The sequence below is a fragment of the Oryctolagus cuniculus genome, chromosome 19 (assembly GCF_051225735.1).
Source record: "Oryctolagus cuniculus isolate XC-2025 breed Fujian yellow rabbit chromosome 19, ASM5122573v1, whole genome shotgun sequence".
Classification (NCBI taxonomy): domain Eukaryota; kingdom Metazoa; phylum Chordata; class Mammalia; order Lagomorpha; family Leporidae; genus Oryctolagus; species Oryctolagus cuniculus.
The window spans coordinates 42,565,778-42,587,741 of record NC_142885.1 but is presented as its reverse complement, the minus strand read 5'-3'; the positions used below and the strand labels follow the sequence as shown (position 1 = coordinate 42,587,741).

General features: G+C 63.1%; 2 protein-coding genes and 1 long non-coding RNA gene across 5 annotated transcripts; 2 read left to right on the top strand and 1 right to left on the bottom strand.

The window, feature by feature from the left end:
• The first annotated feature begins 2,721 nt into the window (after positions 1 to 2,721).
• On the top strand, positions 2,722 to 7,710 carry PRR14 (proline rich 14). Of its 3 annotated transcripts, none has more exons than XM_002721761.6 (12): positions 2,722 to 2,868; positions 3,575 to 3,646; positions 3,772 to 3,940; positions 4,860 to 4,981; positions 5,053 to 5,242; positions 5,426 to 5,469; positions 5,650 to 5,762; positions 6,059 to 6,647; positions 6,785 to 6,854; positions 6,945 to 7,036; positions 7,167 to 7,238; positions 7,327 to 7,710. In XM_002721761.6, exons 2-12 carry the CDS (start codon positions 3,624 to 3,626, stop codon positions 7,601 to 7,603), a joined length of 1,761 nt encoding a protein of 586 aa, XP_002721807.3. In that variant the 5' UTR covers positions 2,722 to 2,868; positions 3,575 to 3,623; the 3' UTR covers positions 7,604 to 7,710. The 3 variants fall into 3 exon arrangements, with proteins under 3 accessions (XP_002721807.3, XP_017193244.3, XP_051690949.3); XM_017337755.4 differs by lacking the exon at positions 2,722 to 2,868 and adding an exon at positions 3,020 to 3,198; XM_051834989.3 differs by lacking the exon at positions 2,722 to 2,868 and adding an exon at positions 3,063 to 3,140.
• Positions 4,332 to 5,946, bottom strand: LOC149120507 (uncharacterized). Its single transcript, XR_016225869.1, has 3 exons — positions 5,799 to 5,946; positions 4,672 to 4,730; positions 4,332 to 4,580 (listed from the first exon to the last, which is right to left on the bottom strand). It is a non-coding gene; the product is annotated as an uncharacterized LOC149120507 (long non-coding RNA).
• A 1,201-nt stretch (positions 7,711 to 8,911) lies between the features above and the next one.
• Positions 8,912 to 20,850, top strand: FBRS (fibrosin). The gene is made up of 18 exons (XM_051834967.3): positions 8,912 to 10,470; positions 10,758 to 10,937; positions 11,594 to 11,629; positions 11,715 to 11,744; positions 12,746 to 12,794; positions 12,891 to 13,191; positions 14,534 to 14,835; positions 15,042 to 15,247; positions 15,361 to 15,405; positions 15,616 to 15,711; positions 15,894 to 15,962; positions 16,677 to 16,706; positions 17,089 to 17,160; positions 17,435 to 17,552; positions 17,647 to 17,727; positions 18,602 to 18,685; positions 18,798 to 19,005; positions 19,092 to 20,850. Exons 1-18 carry the CDS (start codon positions 10,018 to 10,020, stop codon positions 19,675 to 19,677), a joined length of 2,946 nt encoding a protein of 981 aa, XP_051690927.3. The 5' UTR covers positions 8,912 to 10,017; the 3' UTR covers positions 19,678 to 20,850.
• Positions 20,851 to 21,964: the final 1,114 nt, after the last annotated feature.

Sequence of the window (21,964 nt, the reverse complement as noted above, 5' to 3'; positions counted from 1 at the left end):
ATAGTGGCCTGGCTGTTCCACTGCCAATTCAGCTCTCTGTTTATAAGGCATAGGAAGAGCAGTGGAAGATGGCTTAAGTGTTCGGGTCCCTGCCATTCACATGGGAGACTTGAATGAAGCTCCTGGCTCCTGGCTTCACTTGGCCCAGTGCTGACAGTTGCAGCTATCTGGGGTGGTAAACCAGCAGATGGAAGATCTCTCTGTCTCTCCCTCTCTCTGTGTAACTCTTTCAAATAAATCAATTAACTTTTTTTTTAGAGAGTTACATCATAGAGAGAGAAGGAGAGGCAGGCAGAGAGAGAGAGAGAGAGAGAGAGAGTCTTCCATCTGCTGGCTCACTCCCCAATTGGCTGCAATGGCTGGAGCTGCACCAATCTGAAGCCAGGGGCCAGGAGCTTCCTCTGGGTCTTCCCATGCAGGTGCAGGGGCCCAAGGACTTGAGCCATCCTCTACTACTGTCCCAGGACATATCAGAGAGCTGGATGGGAAGTGGATTAGCCAGGTCTCAAACCAGTGCCCCTACAGGATGCCGGCACTGCAGGCAGTGCCTTTACCTGTTATGTTACAATGCCAGCCCCATAAACCAATCTTTTTAAAAGTTTTCAAACTCCAAACTCTTAGAGCCCAATCTCTGTGCTCCAGGATACAGCACAAATGATCAAACCAGAGAAGCAACCCATACCAAGGCTTCCCATCACTTTTGTGAGGTGGTTTTCAGCAAAGGGTTATAGCAAACGAGCTCACACAGTTCAACCCCCTGCAGCCATGACACAACTACTCTGGCTGTTCTGCAGTTCCGTCCAGAAGCTTCTCCACAGAAAGGCAACCAGCAGAGCAGCTGGCTTGCGGAGACCAGAATGGACAAGGCCCTCTGAGAACAAGAAGGTGTATGTGTGTATATATATATAATATTTAAATTTATTTTATTATTATATATTATACTATATAGTATATATTATTTATTACATATATTTATATATATAATATATAAACATATTTGAGAGGCAGAGCTACAGAGAGAGGTCTTCCATCCACTGTTTCAGTCTCTCAATGGTGGGGCTGACCCGAAGCCATGCACTAACACTAGTCTCCAACCACAGCCGGGGGTCTCTTGCGTCTGGGTGGGCACACACGGCCGGGGTCTGCAGGAAGCTCACAGGGGCTAGGTAAGGGAGCAGTTATTAGAATCGTAGGCGCAGAAAGGGCAGAGGTGAGACAGGGAGGCCATGAGGGGTCGCTCTAGCCAGCCTGCAATGGGAACTGCCCCAGTCGGCCTTCTGGGAACTCCAGGGCCCTAAGTTAGAGTCCCAGGTGTGGGTGTGGGTGGCCCCTCCCTGCCAGATTCTCCCGCCCAGGGCTATTTCCTTTGCCCCCGGTATTGTTGCCTCCTTCCTGCAACTTAGAGAATCAACATTTAGATTAGGTCCGCCGGTGCTTTCAAGGTTTTTGCTTGCCCTAAGGCCTGGGAAACTGTTTGCTGTCTCAACATCCTCGGGCACCGCCCACCCAGCCCTAATCCGCTGCGGGGGGCGAGGGGGTGGAACCTCTGATGGGAAGAGCCTGAAGTCCCCCAGTGGCTTTCGCTACAGACGCCCTGGTCTTGGGAGCTCCTCTCTGGAGTCTAACGGAAGGGGAACTCTTCGCTATCCATCCACATGGACTCGAACCACTTCAGCTCTCTCCATGGCATCCTGTTGGTTGCATTGTTTTCAACGCTCAAGATCCTGAGGGAGAATTAGGGCCAGGCAGGAAGGTGCTGCGTTGCACCTTGATCTCAGATCCCCCCTGGAGGGTCTCAAGTTCTATTAAGACCATAAGGACTGGTTTGGACCCGGGAACCCTGGGCAAGTAGTGGAGGCACCGGCTTTGGTGCCTTAGGTGGTGAGGGCTCGCTCCTTAACAGCGCAAGAAGCCACTACATGCCCGCTTCCTCCCCACCAACAGCCCGGCTCCCGGTATAGGCGCCACGATGCAGCCTTCCCAGCGGCAGGATCTCACGCCCGATCCTTTTCCCCTTAGAGACTATTTACACCGCCCGCCCCATCGGACAGATCTCTCTTGAGAGGGTGCGAGCAAGCCAAGAGCGTGTCCCGCAATAACGCCCCGATGCTGAGCTCTCTCTGCGTGGTCCGCAGCCGCCCCCGGTCCCTGGGAAGAAGTACACTACGCTCAGGTGAAGGCAAGCGCAACGCTCCGACCTCCTGCTCCTGCCCAGCTCGGCTCAGCCTGGACACCCAGCGAGCCACAGAGCCGGAGGCCGCAGCCGCCCTACTCGTTGGTCAAGCCCAGGTGTTCCGAGTGAGGACTCTTCCGCACCCCCCCTCGCAACCCGCTGCTGAACGTGGAAACACGCGCTGGGCATCCAATCCAAAAACCTAGGATGTTCCCGGAACCGGCCTCGGAGACGGCCGCTCTAGGAAATTGGGAATTGCACGTATCGTTAGCACGCAGTCGACGATTATTGGCCTAAAAACAAGAGAACCGGAAGATGCCCTTAAAAAACGTGGCGGCGTTTAGCCTCACTGCTGTTGCCTCAGGACCTCAAGAACCCTGGTCCATGACTTGGCCGCTGCCTGGTCCTCAAAAGATGACGCTGTCCTGTCCACTACACTGCCCCGAGGACTAAGTTATCTGCCCCTAACTACAATGGCGGCGCTGGCCGGTTTGGCTTTTTGCCCCTAGGAAAGATGGCCGCCGAGCGGCTTCACTCCCTTTCTCACCACCCCGGAAGACGGGGCCCGGCGATTGGGCGGTGCCCGGAGGCTCCGAGAAGAAGGCCTTCGGCGGTTGGGCAGTGTCGGCCAAGGCTGCTTTTAAAGGAGCCGGAGGTTGGAGCTGTGGAAGACCCGGGATCCGCGGGAGGCGGCGGTAAGCGGCGCGTGGGGGAGGGCGCGGGGCGGCTGGAGAGAGGGCAGGAGTGGGGGGCGGGGAAGGCAACCTTCGAGCCATCTGGTCCCGGGCTGAGAAGGCTGGGCGGGGACCCGGGAGGGCGGAGGGGCCTGTGGGCGGGACCTCCCGGGATTGGAGTGAAGGGGGGTATCTGCTTGACAGTGGATCCCCCGGGATCCAGACTGAGTTCAGTGATGCTCGAGTTCTGTCCGGCGGCGTCTGAGTGGAGCTCTGCGGAGCCGAGGCTCACGGTGGGAGGAAGAGGAGGAGGAGGCGCCTCGCGCGCCGGGTGACTGGAGGCGCCGCGCTGTAGGATTCTGTCCTCGGGGATCCAGTCTTGGGATTCTGATGGGAGGGAGGACTGTCACAGTGTGTGTGGAGACTGCGGCTTTGAAGTCCTCGGGCGGAATCTGCGGGGACAAAAGCCCCGGGGAGGCGTGGGCCGTGGGAGAACTGGAGCGGCCGCGGGCTGGGCTCTCGCGGCAGGTGCCTGGCAGGGCGCGCGGGATCCGCGGATCCAGGCGTCGGCAGCGGCAGGGCGCCCGCTCCGGGCGGCCGGCCGGGGGCGCTCTTCCGCTCCCTTAGGGCTGCGGCCGGGGGGCCACCGGCAGCCGCGGGTGGACCATGAAGGGCGGAGCCCTGGGAGAGGGGCTGGCCTTCACTGCCCGCTCCCCCTTTACCCCAGGCTGCAGCCTGGGAGCCCCCAGGGACCCCTCGGAGCCGGCGCTTCCCCCATGGACTTGACCCGGGACGCCAGGTGAGAGCGCACCCCGCCCGCCCGTCTGGAGCCCGGGAGACCCGGGGATCCTGGCGGCCGCAGCGGGAAACTACAGAGCCAGCCTTGGGTTCAGACGAACGTCTTCTGCTTCTTTCGCCCTCCAGCCGCCCTGGCCAGTCGAGTCTGTGCCGGCAGCCCCTGGCTCGAACACTATGGGGAGACAGAAGCCCGAAACGGCCGAGGCTGCAGCCCCTGGGAACCCCTTCGCCCCTGGAAAAGGCCTCTCGGCGGGTCCTGGCCGTGGTATTGGAAGATGTTATGGCTGCCCACAGGGTGAGCCCCCCCCCCGCCCCCCGCACTGGGACACCTTCTTCCTCCCCCAGCCTTTTTTTTTTTTTTCAGCACCAAAATCAGACTGTTTGCCTACTGAGGGTAACTGGAGTCCGGACACCTCATTCTCATGCCGGTGGCTGAATCCACCTCCCTCATGCTAGAACCCTGTTTGGCTCCCACCTACTCTAACCAAAGGATTGGGCAGTCTCCGGTACCCCTCTCCCTCTCACAACCCTGTTAGGTCGCAGCCCATGCCTGCAGTTCTAAGAAACCCTCCTGCTTTCGTTCCAGCCTAGCCTCCTTTGGAAGAACTGGACCATTTGTCCCATTGCACAGATGAGAAAAACTGAGGCCCCAGATAAGGCAGTGATCCACCCAAAGTCACCCACTCTTTTCATTTTTAAAATATTTATTTAATGTATTTTGAGAGGCAGAGAGAGAGAGAGATGGGTCACTGGCTGGTTCACTGCCCAGATGCCTGCAACAGTCAAGCTAGGGTAAAGCCAGGAGCCAGGAACTCAATCCAGATCTCCCACAAGTGGCAGGGACTCTGGGGCCGCCACCTGCTGCCTGCCAGGGTGCGCAGTCAGCAAGAAGCTGGAATCCAGAGTGGAGCGGAACTGGAACCAGGCACTACGATCTGAGATAGAAGTGTTGCCAGTGGTCTCCTAGCCTCTGTGTCAAACACCCACATCTCTTCAAACAGCCTGAGTGAGACTGAGATTACCCACCTCCTGCACCTGCAGCTCGGACTTAGGATACCCGGCTCCTGATTCAGACCAAGTTGCCTCTGGGGGATCGGAGCGAATACGAGCGAGCTGTGACGTGTGGCTGTTAGCATACCGTTAGGCGCAGCGAGACCCCCTCTACTGCATCCTCATTCCCTCACTCAGCTCCTGACACCTCTTCCTCCTTGAAGGTTCCCCTGGTGCCCGGGGAGGAGCCCTTCCACGCCCGGTGCCACAGCAGGCACCAGGATTCCGTGTGCAGCCAGGCACCTGTCTCGCCTCCCCGACCGGCCGCGTGGTCCTCGCAGGCCAGGTGAGTGTGGCAGGACGAGGGTAAGCTGGGAACCCCGCCTAGCTCCTCTGACCTCTCTGTTCCCTCCCTAGGCCCCCCGACCCGCTGCATTTGTGCCGACAGCCCCTGAGCCACACCCACCTGTCCCCTCCCACCCTGAAGCAGCGAGCAAAGACAATCCTTGGCCCAGAGGAGGGGCCTTCACGAAAGGGGGACCAGGCCCGCCAACCCACGCTGGTGGTGATGCTGGAAGACATAGCGGCTCCCAGACCCCCAGCTGAGGTATAGGATGGCAGACGGTGGGAGAGACCGGAGTCGGGCGGACTTCTCTCTGGCCACAGAGCACAGATGCCGCCCAGACAGACAGCGTAGAGACGTCCGCTGGGCCTGAGAGTGAGGACGCGGGGAGCTGAGGGGTCCCGGCAGGCTCCCTGCCTGTGCCCAGACACTTCCTGTTTTACCCAGGGTTTCGCCAGTGAAGGCCCCAGCTTCCTCACCCCAGAGCAAAGGTGAGATGGGCTGGGGCAGCGTCCAGGCGACAGCCACCCTCCGGGTATCCAGAGCTGGGGCACCAGGATTTACGCAGCCCATCCGTCATAGCACCTTCAGAAGCCTTAAGGGGCAGGGGAGGCGCAGGTGGGATCTGTACCTAGAAACTCGCCCAGCCTTACTTTGCCCCTTCACCCCAGAGCTGAGCCCGTGACCACGGTCCATCGGCCAGGGGCGCCTCTCCACAAGGACCTGGAACCCCTATTCCAGCCGTCTGCCCTGCCTGCAGACCCTCCGGAGAGCCCACCACCAGGTAAGGGACCCCTGCAGAGGAATGAGATGTTGGCACCTGGGAGATCCCATGGGAACTGGGGAGTGTCAGGTGCAGAGGCGGCAGCGGGACAGGATTCAGGACACAAAGGCGGGGTCTTAACTTCAGAGCCTTCAAACTCCACAAGCAGGAGGCCCGTGATGCAGGCAGGGGTGGGCTTATCCCTCTGTGGACAGAGGCTAGTGTTAGCGTTCAGGAGAGGGGCCGTGGCTCCTGAGGTGGGGGCTTAAATGCCCGCAGCCGAGGTGTGCCCACCTGTGACCCTCTCCTTTCCTCAGCCCCAGATCCTGCTCTGGAGCCCCCACCGACCCCACCACCACCGTCCAGCCTTTTACGCCCCCGCCTCAGTCCCTGGGGCTTGGCCCCCCTCTTCCGTTCCGTCCGCTCCAAGCTGGAGAGCTTTGCTGACATCTTCCTCACACCCAACAAAGCGCCACGGCCCCCACCCCCCTCACCTCCCATGAAGCTGGAGTTGAAGATCGCCATCTCAGAGGCCGAGCAGGCGGGGGCTGTTGAGGGCACTGCGTCCGTCAGCCCCCGGCCCCCTATCCGCCAGTGGCGCACTCGGGACCACCACCACCACCACACCCCAGCACCCCTCCCTAAGCTCTCTCTGGGCCGAAGCCACTCCTGCCCTGATCTGGGGCCCCTTGGCTCAGGCACCTGCACCTGGCCCCCTGCCCCACCGCCAGCGAGCCGGCCACGGCCTCGGCGGCACACTGTGGGTGGTGGGGAGATGGCCCGAGCCCCGCCACCCCCTCGGCCCTGTCTCCGGAAAGAGGTCTTCCCTCTCGGAGGAGTGGGAGCAGCCCCACCTTGCTCGTCCGCTGCATCCACCTCCTCCTTCTCCGAACCGGCAGAAGCCAGGTAGCGCTCTCAATAAACCTTCCTCCACGTTCTGGCCCCCGCCCGGGCCCAGCCTCCTTCCCCGAGTGTCCAGGGGGCAGGAGACGGGAATACCGCCGCGGCTCTTACCTGTCCCTGAGCCACGACCTTCTCTGCAGATTGGGCTCAACCAAGGGGAAGGAGCCACGAGCCTCAAAGGACAAGGTGCTTTCCGACCCTGAGACCAAGGTAGGTGGACCCAGCAGGGAGCAGCCACGGGGGGCGGGGGGGGCGCCACGCCTCGGGCCACCCCTTCAGCCTCTGCCCCACTAATTGCAGACCATGGGGAAGGTTTCTCGATTCCGAATCCGCAGGACACCAGCCCGGTCTCAACTCAACCTGACCCCGATGGGGCTGCCCCGGCCAATCAGGTAAGGGGCTCACGGGGTCCAGAGCTGCCTTAGCCAAACCAGGCGGAGGCTCACAGCCCTGTGCATGTGGCCCTACCTCTCCAGCTCTGTTGGCCCAGGGGGTCTCAGTGGCCCTGCTCTTTGCCCCCAGGTTGAATAAGAAAGAGTTCAGCTTGGAAGAAATTTACACAAATAAGAATTACCAATCCCCCACAACCAGGAGGTGAGACTCCCGGAGGCAGAGGGCGGCCGGGCAGGCGGAGCCAGGGGCTGGCACGCTGGTTCCCAGCGCCTCTCCCTGCCTGATCCAGGACTTTCGAGACCATCTTTGAGGAGCCCCGAGAGCGCAACGGGACCCTGATCCTCACCAGCTCCAGGAAGCTCCGGCGGGCTGTAGAATTCCGAGACGGCAGCCTCCCTCGACCGCGGCGGCCATCCCGGGGGGTCCGGGCTACGGCGGGCAGGACCCTTACTCCCGCCCTGGCGCCCAGCCCGGACGTGGAGCCCCTATTGCAGCAGCGGCTTGAGGAGCTGGACGCTTTGTTCCTGGAGGAAGACGTGGGCGGGGAGCAGCCCCATCAGACCTAGGAGTTCCGTCCATCCGTCTGTCCGTCCATCCTGGAGGAAGGGAAAACCCTCCAAGGCAGTTATATTTTTTCTCTATATTTCTAGTAAAGTTTTCGATACGTTTCTGATTTTGTTGTTGCGTGTGTGTGTGTGTGTGCCAGAAGCGGAGTTGGAGGCTGATGGGCAGTACAGGCTGGTGTTTCTACCTTGCCCCTCGGAAGACTGGGAAATGGGAGTGGTGCCGGGACAGGAGGGGATTGGGCACAGAGGGGCGCAACGGTCATTCAGCTCCCGCGTGGGTGGCAAGAGCCCAAGTGCCTGGGCCATCGTCTGCCGCCTCCCGGGTGCATTAGTGGGGACTCAGCACTCCGACGTGGGACTCGGGTCCCAGCGGTAGCTCGACCCCATGCTTTGTGTCCCACTACTGATGCGGGACAGCTCCAGACGACAGGTGACCCTGGGCCCCCAAGAAGGGGCCACGGCCTGATCGAGACGGTCCTGAATTCCTCCCAACGTGCCGGCCACAACCTGCTGCTGGCGGCCCCTTGCGCCCGGCCTGCACGTATCCGGGTGAGAGGGACGGACGTGCCCGCTGCACCAGGGAGCGGCAGCACCCGCGGGACACCAGCCCGAGCGGCGGGCTCTGCCTCCCCGGCCTGGAGGCGGCGCGGACCCGCCCGCGGGGCTTCCGAGAGCCTCCACACCCTGACGACCACCGCCCTCCCTCTCTGTCAAACGGAGCTAATTCTACCTCCTGGCCCCGCTCTTCCCGAGCGAGCGGACGCGTGAGAAAGTGCTCGGCGCACCGCTGCAAGGCGCGGGCGCTCAGGGCGGCGAGGGGACGCCGTTTCCGCCCCGCACGCCCGCGGCGCGCCGGAGAGACCCGCCCAGGTGCCGGCCGGCGGCGTCGCCGCGCGCACGCGCGAGGTGCCCGGCGGCCCGGGGACCGTGCCCAGCGGCGGCCAGGGGGACACCGAGAGAGTGGCCGTCGGGCCGCACCGGCGCAGGCGCGCGCCCCCCAGCGGCCAACCGCCCGCAGTGACTCCCGTACCACCTCCCGACTCCTGCCCCGGTGCCGTCAGACGGCGAGCCAATAAACGTGGAGCAGGAAGAGGCGGGGTCAGACAGGGGTCCGCCCCAAACACCTACTTCTAACCAGTCGAGTCACAAGACTTGAGGAAGGGTGGGGCTAAGCTGACGTAACCCAATCCAAGATTTGAGGGCGGGCACATGTTGCCCACGCCCCCGGGCTGGGCTCCGCCCCTCGCTCTGACGTTGCTTCTCGACCTATCACCGACTGAGCTTGTTGGAGGGTGAGGGGAAAGGGGCGGAGAGTGGGAGGAGGTAAAGAGAGGAAGGAGGTGTAGGCAGAGGAGGAAGAGGGAGGAGGGGCAGGGAAGTCCTGGAGAAGAGGCCCAAGACTCCGAGGGAGACGACAAGAGGGTGCGCTGGAGCTCCCCCGCTGCCCAACGGCCGCTCCGGATCCCCTAGGGCGCAAGTCAGACAGAGACGGAGGAAAGGAGGAAGAGACTTTTATGTCGGCGGACAGAGAAGCGCTACCCGTCACCGTTGCCTCACATCCGGGGCTTTGGAGGGCTGGCCCCGCGGCCCCGCCCCCCCTCGCGCCTTTCATGGCGACCGGAGGCGGAGGCTGGAGGAGCTGGGCCCGGAGGAGGCCCCTTTAAATCTCCTTAAAGGGGTGGCCGCTGAACTCGGCAGACTCCAACGCCAGCCTTAAAGGGGAAGTCGCCGAACCGAAGCTGACAAATTGAGACCTGTGCTGTTGGGAGAATTGGGACGAGTGGGGTTTCCCACCTCCTCCTCCCCCACGCAAGAAGGCCTTTAAATTCAGTTTAAAGGGGAAGTGGCCGCCTGTGGAGGACTGGAACTTAACTCCAGAGCCCTTAAAGGGACGGCCTGCTGTCTGAAGGACCCTGGACTCCTTAAAGGGGTGGCCTCTTTTAGCCGGAGGACTTGAGACACTTTTAAAGGGGAGGTCTGCGTTTCGGGTCGAGCTTTCGGCCCCTTTTAAAGGGGTGGCCCTTCCTCTTCCTCGGGGAGACTTGCCTCGACCCCTGGCAGGGGGCGGCCACTGCACTAGGCCGGCCGGACACCGTCGGGTCGTCTTAAAGGGGCCAGGGGCTGGACAACTTGAGGCCTCGCCTTAAAGGGACGGCCACTCCGTTTTCGCCGTCGCGGCCCCGCCGGCCCCGCAGGGGAGGGGGAGGCCCTCGGGCTTGTCGCCCCGGGGGCGGCGCCGGCTCCCCGGGCCTTGGCCTTGGAGCAAACTCGGGGCCCGCAGGTCCTGCTTTTAAGAGGAAGCCGTGGCCCTCTCGTCTCTGTGCAGCCGCCAGCGCCGCGCCTGCGACCCCGGGCCTACGGACAGGCCGCTCCGGGCCCCGCCGCCTCCGGATGCAGCGCTGAGGGCGGTCGCCATGGAGACGGCAGCGGCCGCGGCCCCGGGCCCCGGCTGGGCAGCTGAGGGGGAGCGGCGGCGGCGGCGCTGCTCGCGCCGAGACCGAGACCGGGAGCAGCGGCGCCGCCGAGGGCCAGGCGGCGACGCGCCCCGGGCCCTGCTGGCCGCCCCGCGCGGCTCCTCGTCCTCGTCGTCGCCGCCGCCGCCTGCCAGGCCCTGGTCGTCAGCTTCGTCCGGAGAGCGGCCCGGGGGCCCGAGGCGGCGACGGCCCCGACCCAGGCCTCGGCCCCCGCGACCCCGAGCTCGGAAGCGGCCGGCCGGCTCGGGCAGCCGCGGGGAGGAAGAGGAGGAGGAGGAGGGGGGCGCCGAGGACGGGGAAGCCGAGGAGGAGCCTGAGGAGGAGGAAGAGGAGGAGGAGGACTTGATCGATGGCTTCGCCATCGCCAGCTTCGCCAGCCTCGAGGCCTTGCAGGTGGGGCCTGCTGGGGCTGGGGGCCTTTGGGGGGGTTCCGGAGGGGCAGAGAGCAGGGTACGGTGTCTAGAGTGGGTGGAGTTGAGGGGGGAATGCTGGCACCCCAAACCAGAGCAACCGGCTCCTCTGGCCAGGCCTCTGCCCCACCCTGGGGTGGGAGGAGGTAGAGCTAGCCTCCAGGGACCAGCCGGGCTCCCCGGCCCCCGAGACGCCCTGCGGTAGCACCCCCGGAGAGGTCGGGAGCCTGCCTCTTGCCACCCGCTTCAGTCCCACCTCCTCCTCCACAGAAGGATGCATCGCTCCAGCCCCCAGAGCGACTGGAACACCGGCTGAAGCATTCTGGGAAACGGAAGAGGGGGGGCTCCAGTGGGGCCACCGGGGAGCCAGGGGACAGCTCTGATCGGGAGCCTGGCCGGCCCCCTGGGGACCGGGCCCGCAAATGGCCCAATAAGCGGAGAAGGAAAGAGGTGAGCCTGGCACGCACTCCCCTCCTTTAAAGCAGTGGGGCAGGATGTCTGTCACGTTGGGCGCTTGGCTGCCGGCAGCAGGGACCGCGGTCTCTAAGGGCAGAGGCGAAGACAGCAAGGGCGAGTTCCCAGCCCTGCCCGGGACCTGTCTGCAGGTGCACCCGCTTGCTTTGGGCTGGTACTGTGTGTTTCCAACGCGCTGGGTTAACCCTGTGAGAGGGACGCAGCTGGCCCGTGCGCTAGGCGGGGTCCCTGCCTTCCCTGGAGCGGGTGGCCGTCTGGCAGGACAGCAGCAGGGCTGGAGAAGCCTGGGGAGGTAGAGAGAGCCGAAAGCCGCATGAGGAAGCCGCTCGCCCGCCCTGCCTGGGGCCCGGGAGGTGGGCTGTGGTTAGGGAAAGCCCCCTCAGGCCGTCTTAGTCAGACCCTGAAGCTGCAGTCAGAAGTTTTGCCAAGAGGGGGAAAGTTGCTGGGGGCAGGAGCCCCAGAGATGCGCGCGCGCCTAGGGAGCAGGAGTGGGCAGTGAGTGGCAGGGGACGCAGCCGGCACAAGCGGCTGAGTAGGTGGTGAGGACGTCGGCGCCCGTGCTGGAAGCGGAGACTCACCCCAAGTGGCCGGCCAGGCCGCGTCCCTTACCTCTGGACTCTGGTCTTTCCCAGGCCTCCTCCCGTCACTCTGTGGAAGCTGGATACATAGTAAGTGCCATCGCCTGCACCACCCTGGCCCCCGGCCCCGCTGCCCTTGCCCCCTCGTGACACCTCTGTCTTTCCTTCTCCCCAGTGTGACGCGGAGAGCGACCTGGACGAGAGGGTGAGTGGGGCTTGAGCTGGCCGGGTGGGAGACCTCCGGCGCAGGGGCCAGAGCCACCCTTGAGCATGGACCTGGGGCAGCTTCACACGGGGCGGTGGGGGCAGGAGTGGAGAGGGGGCGTCTGAGAAGTGAATGGCTTCTGTTTCTGTGGCCAGGGCTAGTTGACCAGAGAATGGACGATCCATGTCTTGCTGTGCCCCCCCCCCGGCCTTCCCCAAAGCCCCGGGAGCTGCCACTGTTCTCCAGGGACGTCCACAACAACCATGGGACTGGCCATTAGCCAGCTCTCCTAAGTGGGGTGGCGTGGATCAGAGTCTGTGCAGAGGCCGCGGTCACTGCAGCCGGGCCACGGAGCTGCTGTCGCCCGTGCGGGAGCTTTGGGTGTAAGGGCAGATCGCAGCCTCCAGGCCCGCGCGCTGTCGAGACAGCGAGTCGTGGCGGGTAACGCTCCGTCTGCTGGGAGATGTGCGCTCCCTCCCGCGTGTCTCGTTCCTGTTGCACAAGTTGGCTGCACAGGGATTACGGTGACCCGGAGAGTTCTCGTCCAGTCTGAGGGGACGGCTGCTACGCAGTTCTAGCTGATCGTTGTCCCCGAGCAGGAGGGGTCCATTCTCAAGAGAAGCTGCAAATCTGGGTTTTAACGTGGCGGCTTGGGTTTTTAAATATCGGCAGTTACACGTTTGCAGCTGCTCGTGGACACAACGCGTGTGTAGCCCAGGTAGGCCTGTAGGCCGGCAGTAGTGACGGCTGACGTTTGTCCTGGGACTCGCCCGCCTCTCTCTGCCGCCACTGCAGTGCTGGCTGGCTCATCAGGCTCGGCCGCTCCATCGCTTCCTCCCGGCGGAGGCCCATGGAGCTCGCCGTCCGACGGCTGGCAGCCAGGCTGACGGAACAGACTCACCTGCCCCCTCTGCCACTTCTGAGCAGGCCGCAGAGGCTGTTGGCGCGTGGGTGGAGTTCCTGGCCCAGCCGCAACCTAACCGTGTCCCCTTCCTCCTCAGGTCTCTGATGATGACCTCGAACCGTCCTTTACTGTCTCAACCAGCAAAGGTTGGTCTCGGGCTGGGGCTGGGGCTGGGGGCGAGAGAACGATGAGGGGGTGGGCGTGAGCCTCAGCTGAGCATGTCTGTCCTCCTGCCCCCACAGCCTCGGGCCCCCATGGCGCCTTCAATGGGAACTGTGAAGCAAAACTCTCCGTGGTCCCTAAAGTGTCGGGCCTGGAGCGGAGCCAGGAGCAGCCCCCGGGGCCCGACCCGCTGCTAGTGCCTTTCCCCCCAAAGGAACCACCGCCTCCACCGGCCCCTCGGCCTCCCGTCTCACCCCCTGCACCCCTGCCGGCCACCCCCAGTCTGCCACCCCCACCCCAGCCCCAGCTGCAGCTTCGGGTCTCGCCCTTCGGCCTCCGCACTTCTCCCTATGGCAGCAGCCTGGACCTCAGCACTGGCAGGTGAGTGGGCCGGGGCTCCGAGCTGGTCTGGGGCCAGCCCCTGCGTCCTGTGGCTGGGACACGGGATGGTCCCCGGGGGCTGTGACTTGTCACCAGGCTCTGTGAGCCAGGCATAGGACGTCCCTGCAGGACAGAGCCGAGCCCTTTGTACTTTCCTGGGCGGGGGAATCCAGTGTGCTGTTTCCCAATGTCATTTCCTGCTGAGAACTTCTCGTAAGGCACATCTGCTAGGGGCAGTATTCTCTGGAACATACTTTGGGAAATGCTGACATGGTGATTAAGAGAGCTGGCTTTGCTGTCAGACCTTGATTCAAATTCTTGCTCTGCCGTTGACTGGCTGTGTGATTTTTTTTTGACAAGTCACCTCACCCCTCTGAGCTTCCATTTCCTTTTGCTATGAAGTGAAGTGAAATAAGAGGGCGATCCTCTTCAGGCTTGTCGCGAGGATTAATTACGAGTGAATGCAGTGTTTCCCAAAGCGTGCGTGCGCGCTCACCACCAGGGCTCTACGGGGTGACATCAGGTCTCGGCTGAGTGGGTTTTTAAAAGCAGCCGTGAGATAGTTGTGTTGTGCTTTAGAAGAATACAGCCAGTCCACCAGCCTCTTGACTTCTCGTGGAACCGCTCAGGGTGAGGCGCAGTGAGAGAGTGCAGTGCAGAAAGTTGTACATGGCGCCGTGGCTGGGCAGCCTTGGGAAGGCGCGGGGCATGTGGGACTCGCGTTAGCTTGTGAAGGAGGTGCTGGCACTCAGCCTGCTGTAGGTGCTCACCGGAGGGTAAGCGTGGTTGCCACTGTTATCTTTGATGCTACCGTTACTGCTTCTGTTGTCACCATCGCCATCGTCACTGTGATTGAGAAAACTAAGGCTCAGAGAGGGAGAGTGACTTGCTCAAGGTCGCCCAGGGCGTCAATGCGAGACGGGCCCAGAGTTCAGGCCTCCTGACTCCCAGGCCAGGCCAGCGCGGCGCTGCCTCCACTGTCCCAGGGTGGGAACCCAGGTGGCCTGTCGTAACGAAGCGTCAAAGTGAATGATCTCTTCTGTGCTGTGCTTGAGTCAGAGGAGGGAGTCATACGGCCAGAGATGACAGCGGCAGCTGTGTGGAAGCGACCCAGAGAGAGCGAGCACGAGCGCAGAGAGGGTTGCTGGGTGTGGGAGGCACCGCAGGCTGAGGATGGGTTCCCGGGGGGCGGGGGAGGAGGGGCCCTGGGGGCCAGGTTCTGCCACCTCCCATGTTGGGAGAACCAAAGTCACAGGTCACGGTATCACCCAGGCTTCTGACCCCTTCCCGTCAGAGCTGGCACCTCCCAACCCCTCACTCATCTCCCCACTTCTCTCCCCAGCTCTTCACGGCCGCCCCCCAAGGCCCCGGCCCCTCCCGTGGCTCAGCCTCCCCCCTCATCATCCTCTTCGTCCTCCTCCTCCTCATCTGCCTCCTCCTCGTCCGCGCAGCTCACCCACCGGCCCCCGACGCCCTCACTGCCCCTGCCTTTGTCCACCCACGGCTTCCCCCCACCTGGGCTGCGGCCCCCCCCACCACCCCACCACCCCTCCTTGCTCTCCCCTGGCCCCGCCCTGCCCCCACCCCCACCCCTGCTGCAGGTGCCAGGGCACCCTGGGGCCTCAGCCGCTAACGCCCTTTCTGGTGAGTTTGGGGTCCTGGCCGGGGAGGGTGGGGGGCCATAGCCCCGGGCTCGGGCCCCCATCGGCTGTGGGGCACCTGGGCCTCAGCAGCCAGCAGGGCTTGAGGAGGGAGTGGCTCGAGGCCAGAGGGAAGGCCAGTCACCGCAGCCCAAGGCCGCTGACCCGCTGGCCCCGGCCATTAAAGCCTTCTCCCCTCCCCTCCCACAGAGCAGGACCTGATCGGCCAGGACCTGAACTCTCGCTACCTGAATGCCCAGGGTGGCCCTGAGGTGGTGGGGGCAGGGGGCTCGGCTCGGCCCCTGGCCTTCCAGTTCCACCAGCACAACCACCAGCACCAGCACACCCACCAGCACACCCACCAGCACTTCACCCCTTACCCCCCGGGCCTGCTGCCGCCCCATGGCCCCCACATGGTGAGCTCCTCGCTGGGCTGGTGATGAGGTCCAGAGGCCTGGGGGAGGGCGTGGCCTCCAGGGGAAGGGCCTGGCTCCCCGCTGGCAGCTTACTCTTCCCTTCTCTTCCCTAGTTTGAGAAATACCCAGGAAAGATGGAAGGCCTTTTCCGACATAATGTGAGTGTGTGTGTGAGTGTGGGCGGTGTGTGGGTGTGGCTGCTTCCGTGCCTAAGGCCCTGATTCCTGGGGTCCAGTCTTCAGAGCAAGAGCCTTGAGCCTGGGAGTGCTCCCGGGGGGGCTCAGGGTGGAGGCCACAGGCCTGACGGGCAGACCCGCCGTGGGCTGCCCCTCCACCCCCTGCTTGGACCAGCCCCCTTCTCTCCACAGCCCTACATGGCCTTCCCTCCCGCAGTGCCCGGGCTCCCGCCGGGCCTCCCGCCGGCTGTCTCCTTTGGCTCCCTGCAGGGGGCCTTCCAGCCCAAGGTGAGCTTCCAATCCAGACCCAGATCCACGCACCGCCCTCCCCTGCCCCGTCCGTGCCCGGCCTCCCACCTTCCTCCGAAGCCCTGCTCCCACCTCGGCCCCCCGCCCCGCTTGGTTCTGCGTCCCTTTCGTGTGCGCTTGGTGCCAGCTCTCCTGTCTGACCCTCCGCTCCCCTTTCCCAGAGCACGAACCCTGAGCTGCCACCACGACTGGGGCCAGTGCCAAGCGGGCTCCCCCAGAAGGGGACACAGGTGAGGGGGGCCAGGCAGGTCCTGGGGGAGTCGGAAGGCACGCGAAGGGAGAGCACACGGCCCGCCCATCCTCCCTGCAGTATGCAGTCAGGGATGTCCCGGGCCACCTGGTGAGCAGCAGGCCTCCCCAGTGCAAGGAGCAGTTTTCATGGGGTGTCCTTGGGACGAGATGAGCAGGACAGTGTGCTTTGTAGGGGCTTTTAAATTTCGTAAGTCATAGCACGCTTGCTGCTTTTTTTTCTTTTTGTTTTTTTCCAAATGACATCATACCAGGAAATTCTGTCCATAAAACAATTAAAAGATAAGCTGCCCCTTCGTGAGGCAGCTGGGAAGGCAAAGCCTTAGACCCCAGGACTCTGGGAACTTTGTGAAAAGCACAGGACACGCTTCCTAAAGGGAAGACTAGACCAGAGGTCCCCCAGTTCCCGGAAGAGGCCCTGTTTCCACGGAAGGCTTAGGCAGACCCCCGTTATATAAGGTTGTTCATGGGATAGCTTCTTGGATTGAGACACCCCCATCCTGCCTACCCTAACCCACCCCCACCCCCAGCACTCCCAGCAGGGTGCCCCCAGAGGGCCTGATTCAGAAACCTGCTGGAGGGGAGATGCTCAGCCTAGGAGGATGGGACTGGGTTTTGCCACAAGGCAGGTTTGAGGGAGGCACCAGGCACGAACAGGTCTGAGTTGCCTGCAATCTCTCCTTTGCCATCCCCAGATCCCCGACCATTTCCGGCCACCTTTGAGGGTGAGTTTGGTGAGGGCCTCAGGCTGCATGAGGCTGGGGGCTGGTGTCAGGGTGTTTGGCTGAGGGGGGTTCCTGCTGGGAAAGGAGTGAGGAGCCCAAGACGGGGGGCGGGGCAGTGAGCTGTGGAAGAGCAGAAAGTGGAAGGCGTCGGGCTCTCAGACCTGGGCTCGGACGGAAGCGCCACGGGACCTTGGGCAACACAGTTGATCTCTCTGAGCCTCAGTTTCCTAGGCTGTAAAGTGAACCGAGCCATCCCTCAGCTCTAGGGGTGACGACTGGGGACGTTGCGTGCCGAGGCCAGGCCCAGGGCCAGGCCTGGAGTGGGTGACGAGTGAACCTTCTTTCCTTCCCTTTCCCTTTGGTCATCCTTCTGGGGCGCCAGAAACCAGGGAAGTGGTGTGCCATGCACGTGCGCGTGGCGTACATGATCCTGAGACACCAGGAAAAGATGAAGGTACCGGGGCCGAGGGGCCGGGGACCGCGGGGCTGAGAGTCAGGGGAAGCCCGAGCTGGGCGGGGTCACAGCCGGCGTCTAGTTCCTCAGTTAGCGCTTTGGTTCTCAGGCTCGTTAGGGGAATGGGCAGAGACGGCTTGGAGAGACCCAGAGGATAGGCATCCAAGCCCCATCTTGGTGCTGGCCACCCTGGAGGGTACCCAGGGGCAGGAGAGCAAGAACGGGACCTGCCCCGGCCCCTCCCTCACGGCCCCTCTCCCTGTGTCCCACACAGGGTGACTCCCACAAGCTTGACTTTCGGAACGACCTCCTGCCCTGCCTTCCGGGGCCCTATGGGGCCCTGCCCCCTGGGCAGGAGCTCTCCCACCCGGCCTCCCTCTTCACTGCGACTGGTGAGTCTGGCCAGCCCCACCAGGGCCTGAGGTTCCCTGTGTGTAGCCCGAGGCCCACTCAGCCTCATCAGGATCTCCCACCTCTCTGCCCCAGGTGCCGTCCACGCTGCAGCCAACCCTTTCACGGCAGCTCCCGGGGCCCACGGACCCTTCCTGAGCCCCAGCACCCACATTGGTAAGAGCCAAGGGCACGTTGGGCAACCCCGGCCCATCTCCGGCCTTGTCCCTGATCTGGGGAAGCTGAAAATCAGACCCTAGAGACAGCTGGAATGGGCGGCGCAGGGGAGGGGACCCAATTCCACTTGCTTTGTGACCTTGGACAAGTTACTGTACCCCTCTGAGCCGTGATGTCCTCACTTGGGAGATGAGTAGAGGAGGAGGGGGTGACTTTCACGCTCCAGCCCCTGTCTCTGAAGCAGCCCGTGGTAGGGGCCGGTGAGCCCGTGGTAGAGGAGTTGGGTAGGAGGCTGCGTCCGCCCGGGAGAACATGCTTCCTGACCCCGAGGGACCTCGGCAGCCCCCTGGGCAGAGTTAGCCGAGTGTGGGTAGACGAGGCGGAGGCAAGCCCATGACGTAGGGAAAGGTGTCTGTGGCTGTGGTCACAGGGAGGTTCCTTTGGGGACGGAGATGTGTTGTTCCTTCTGGCTGTGTGATGCATGCGTGAAGTTAGGGTCAGGCTGGGGGAAGCAGCAGAGGCCTTCAGGAGAGCTGGGTTCTGCTAAGATGGGTCAGATAAGCAGAGTGGGGGAGTAGGGCAGGAGGACTTGACCCCTGCTGAGAGAGAGGCCCACCCCCTGGCTAGGCGACCGGTGGCAAGTCATTTCACCTCTCTGAGCCTGTTTCTTCATCTCTGGGTGGAAATGGTACTTCTGCCTCGTGGGGCTTGCTGTTGATGCTCAGCAAAGCTCCATGCCTCGCGGGGCCCAGGAGATGCCCAGCACGTGGTGGTTAGAACCAGGGGCTCTGGGGCCTGCCTCTTACCAGCCAGTTCCTGGTGCCTGCTGGGAGCTGCTGCCCAGGGTCCTGACCGGTCCCCTTTACTCCTGCAGATCCCTTTGGGCGTCCCACAAGCTTCGCCTCCTTGGCTGCCCTCTCCAACGGGGCCTTTGGAGGCCTGGGCAGCCCCACATTCAGTGAGTGCTGGGGAGGGCGGTCGGGGGGTGGGGGCTGGGGCAGGGGGTGCTGCGGACCGGCAGGCCCCGGGGAGGCCGGGCCCTGGCACTCTCTCCTTTGCCCTCTGCCCAGACTCCGGCGCCGTGTTTGCCCAGAAAGAAAGCCCAGGGGCACCCCCAGCCTTCGCCTCCCCTCCAGACCCGTGGGGCCGCCTGCACCGCAGTCCTCTGGCCTTCCCTGCCTGGGTCCGGCCCCCTGAGGCCGCCCGGACGCCAGGCTCCGACAAAGAGCGACCTGTGGAGCGGAGGGAGCCCACTCTCACCAAGGAGGAGAAGGACAGGTAGGGCCGGCCGCCGCGCCCCTGCCACGCCCCTGTGCCCCACGGCCACCCTCTGAGCGCCCTCTTCTCTCCCCACACCCGCCCAGGGACCTCCCCTTCTCCAGGCCCCAGCTCCGCGTCTCTCCTGCCACTCCCAAGGCCCGGGCCGGCGAGGAAGGGACCCGGCCGGCCAAGGAGTCGGTGCGGGTGAAGGAGGAGCGGAAGGAGGAGGCCGCCGCAGCCGCCGCCGCTGCTGCCGCTGCCGCAGCCGCTGCCGCCGCCGCTGCCGCCGCGGCCACGGGGCCCCAGGGCCTCCATCTGCTGCTGGAGAGGCCGCGGCCGCCCCCCTACCTGGGCCCCAGCCCCTCAGAGCGCTGCCCCGGCTTTCTAGAGCCCACCTGGCTGGCAGGCCCCCCGCGCCTCGCCCGGCCACCCCGCTTCTATGAGGCAGGGGAGGAGTTGACAGGCCCTGGGGCCGTGGCTGCTGCCCGTCTCTACGGCCTGGAGCCTGCTCATCCCCTGCTCTACAGCCGCTTGGCACCTCCACCTCCGCCCACTGCGGCCCCAGGAACCCCGCACCTCCTCAGCAAGACCCCACCGGGAGCCCTGTTGGGGGCACCACCTCCACTTGTGCCGGCACCCCGGCCCGGTTCCCCACCCAGGGCCCCTGGCCCTGCACGGGCTGACAGGTGAGGGAGGGGAGAGCCAGGGGCAAAGCTCCATCCCCCCTTCCTTTGGACAAGGTCCTAGGGCTGAGGTTTTTAAGCCAGGGCTGGAGGGCAAAGGTTGTGACCTCACCAGCCACCTCTGAGGTTATGGAACCCGGGAGCAGAAGCCCCAACCCCCAAGGAGAGCACGAGTCCCATGGACCGTGGGGTCACTGGGAGGGCAGCAGTGACCAGCCTCTCGAGAGAGGGGCGAGTGTCTGTGTGTGTACATGACAGCGGGGTCCAGAGGTCAGAGCCGGATCTCCCGAGGTGCACCATCACCCCCTCAGGGCCTCTAGGCCCCTGGGCTGCCTCCCCAAGGGCTCACTAAGCCAGAGGCCAAAGTGCCCCCCTCCCCTCACCTACCACCCATGTCCCCATGCCCTCCTAGGGCTGGGGGGAGGGGCTAGCGAAGGGGGGTCCCATGTACATATTTATCACCCCTTCTGCATAGCCCCCCAGACCTTTTGTACATTTTTACAGGGGTGCCCCTCAACGATCCCCTTCCTGGTTAATTAAATCCTCAGACTGGTGCTGTGTTCCTAGCCTCTGGCCTCTCTGTGGGAGGGCGGGGGGGACTGCAGGGGCAAGAGCCGGGTGGGGACAGGCAGGAACCCAGGGCTCCTCCCTGGGACTGTGGGGTCCCGCAGGAGGTGGACCAACAGAAGGGACCCAGGCTGGGGGGAAGGGCAGATGCTTCCTGCTTGGCTGACAGCCTGGGTTCCCCCGACTTGTTCCTGTTTAACTGTGTGCCCCTTACCCCCAAGAAGGCTCAACCTCCAAGCCTCAGACTCCACCTCTTACTGGCTCAGTACCCCCACCCGATTTCCAAGTGCCCCCAGGACTCCTGGGCCCTGCTCCACAGAACCCTGTTCTCCAGAACCCTGCCCCAGGCCAAGGTGGGGACCGGAAAAGGTCACCACGCACCACACACCAAAGAAGGGGGTCGGCCCGGGGTGGGCGGCACGGGCAGCTTGTTGAGCGGCCTCGCGGCAGCAGCCCCAGCCTTCCCAAAGCAGCAGGCGCCTCCGGGCTGGGGCCCGACCTAGAAGGCAGGGGTCAGTTTCACAAAACCGTATCGTTGACTTTTTTTCCCCGGTGGGGCTTATTCTGTAACATGACTTGCGGATATTTATATAAAAATGAGTGTTACAATGAGGCCCCCGGCTCCTCTTTGAGTGCGTATGACGGTCGCCTGGGGTGGAGCGGGGGGGTGGTGAGAGGGTTGGGGTAGGGGAAGGGTGAAGACAAGATCGCCTGGGCCCTGAGAAAGCTTTTCCCCTCTCCGACAGGGGAGAGGCTTCCTGCCACCTCTGGATGCGTGGGGAAGTGGGGTTGGGGGGAGTGTTGACCTTTGCAGCCCAGGGATCTGTATTACGTAGGATGGAAGCGATACAGAAAGACAGGCAAACCAGGTCCCTCTGACCTGCCAGCTCCCAGACCCCTTGGCCTTCCCCAGAGGTGACCGCGCCTAGTCACGTGGTGTGCGTTCTTCAGGTCTGGAAGAGAGCTACAAGTTTTATGTACCTGTTGGTTTTAAGTAGCATAGGATCGTCCTAAAGCAGAAATAGCGCAAAGGGAAGTAGTCCATAATCTGACCTCAGAGCGAACCAGCACTGGGGGCGATTCCTCCGATTCTAACTATATGCTTAAAGTATTTTGAGAAAAAAAAAAAAAAAAAAACAGGATCTGGTGAGGTGTACTGCTTTGTACCTTGCTTTTCTATTTAATAGTATGCTTTGATGAAATCATTAAAAAAAAAAAAAAAAAACAAGCTGGGCTCCTACGGCTGGCCCTCACCTCACCCCCAGAAGTAGCTGGGTGCTGTACCAATTGCCTTAGAGAAGATGCAGCCAAATTCTGTGCCTCGGCCACAGGTACCCAAGATAGCAGAGGAAGGCCCAAGCCCCAGCTGCTCCAACAGAAGTCAAGCAGGTGACCAGAAAGGGAAATCTGCCTTGTGATGGTGTCACATGTTCTCAGCTTCCCGAAAAACCAGAAAATCCGTCCACACTGGCCGTGCCATCCCTGGGGCTGTCCCTTGAGATGGAGTACTACCTCTCCAGGTTGCCACTGTCCCCTCTACCCTCTGGTCTTGGAGCAGGCTGCTGTCACTACTCAAACTACCTCCCTCTCCCTGGCCCCCTCGGCATTTGAGCCTGGAACTTTCTGTGCAGTATTTTCTAGACATGTGCTCGACCTCTCCTAGGTCTCTCCCACAAGCGCCTCAGATCTCCCTTAACTGGGTCACCCAGAGCCAGTGCCTGCCTCCC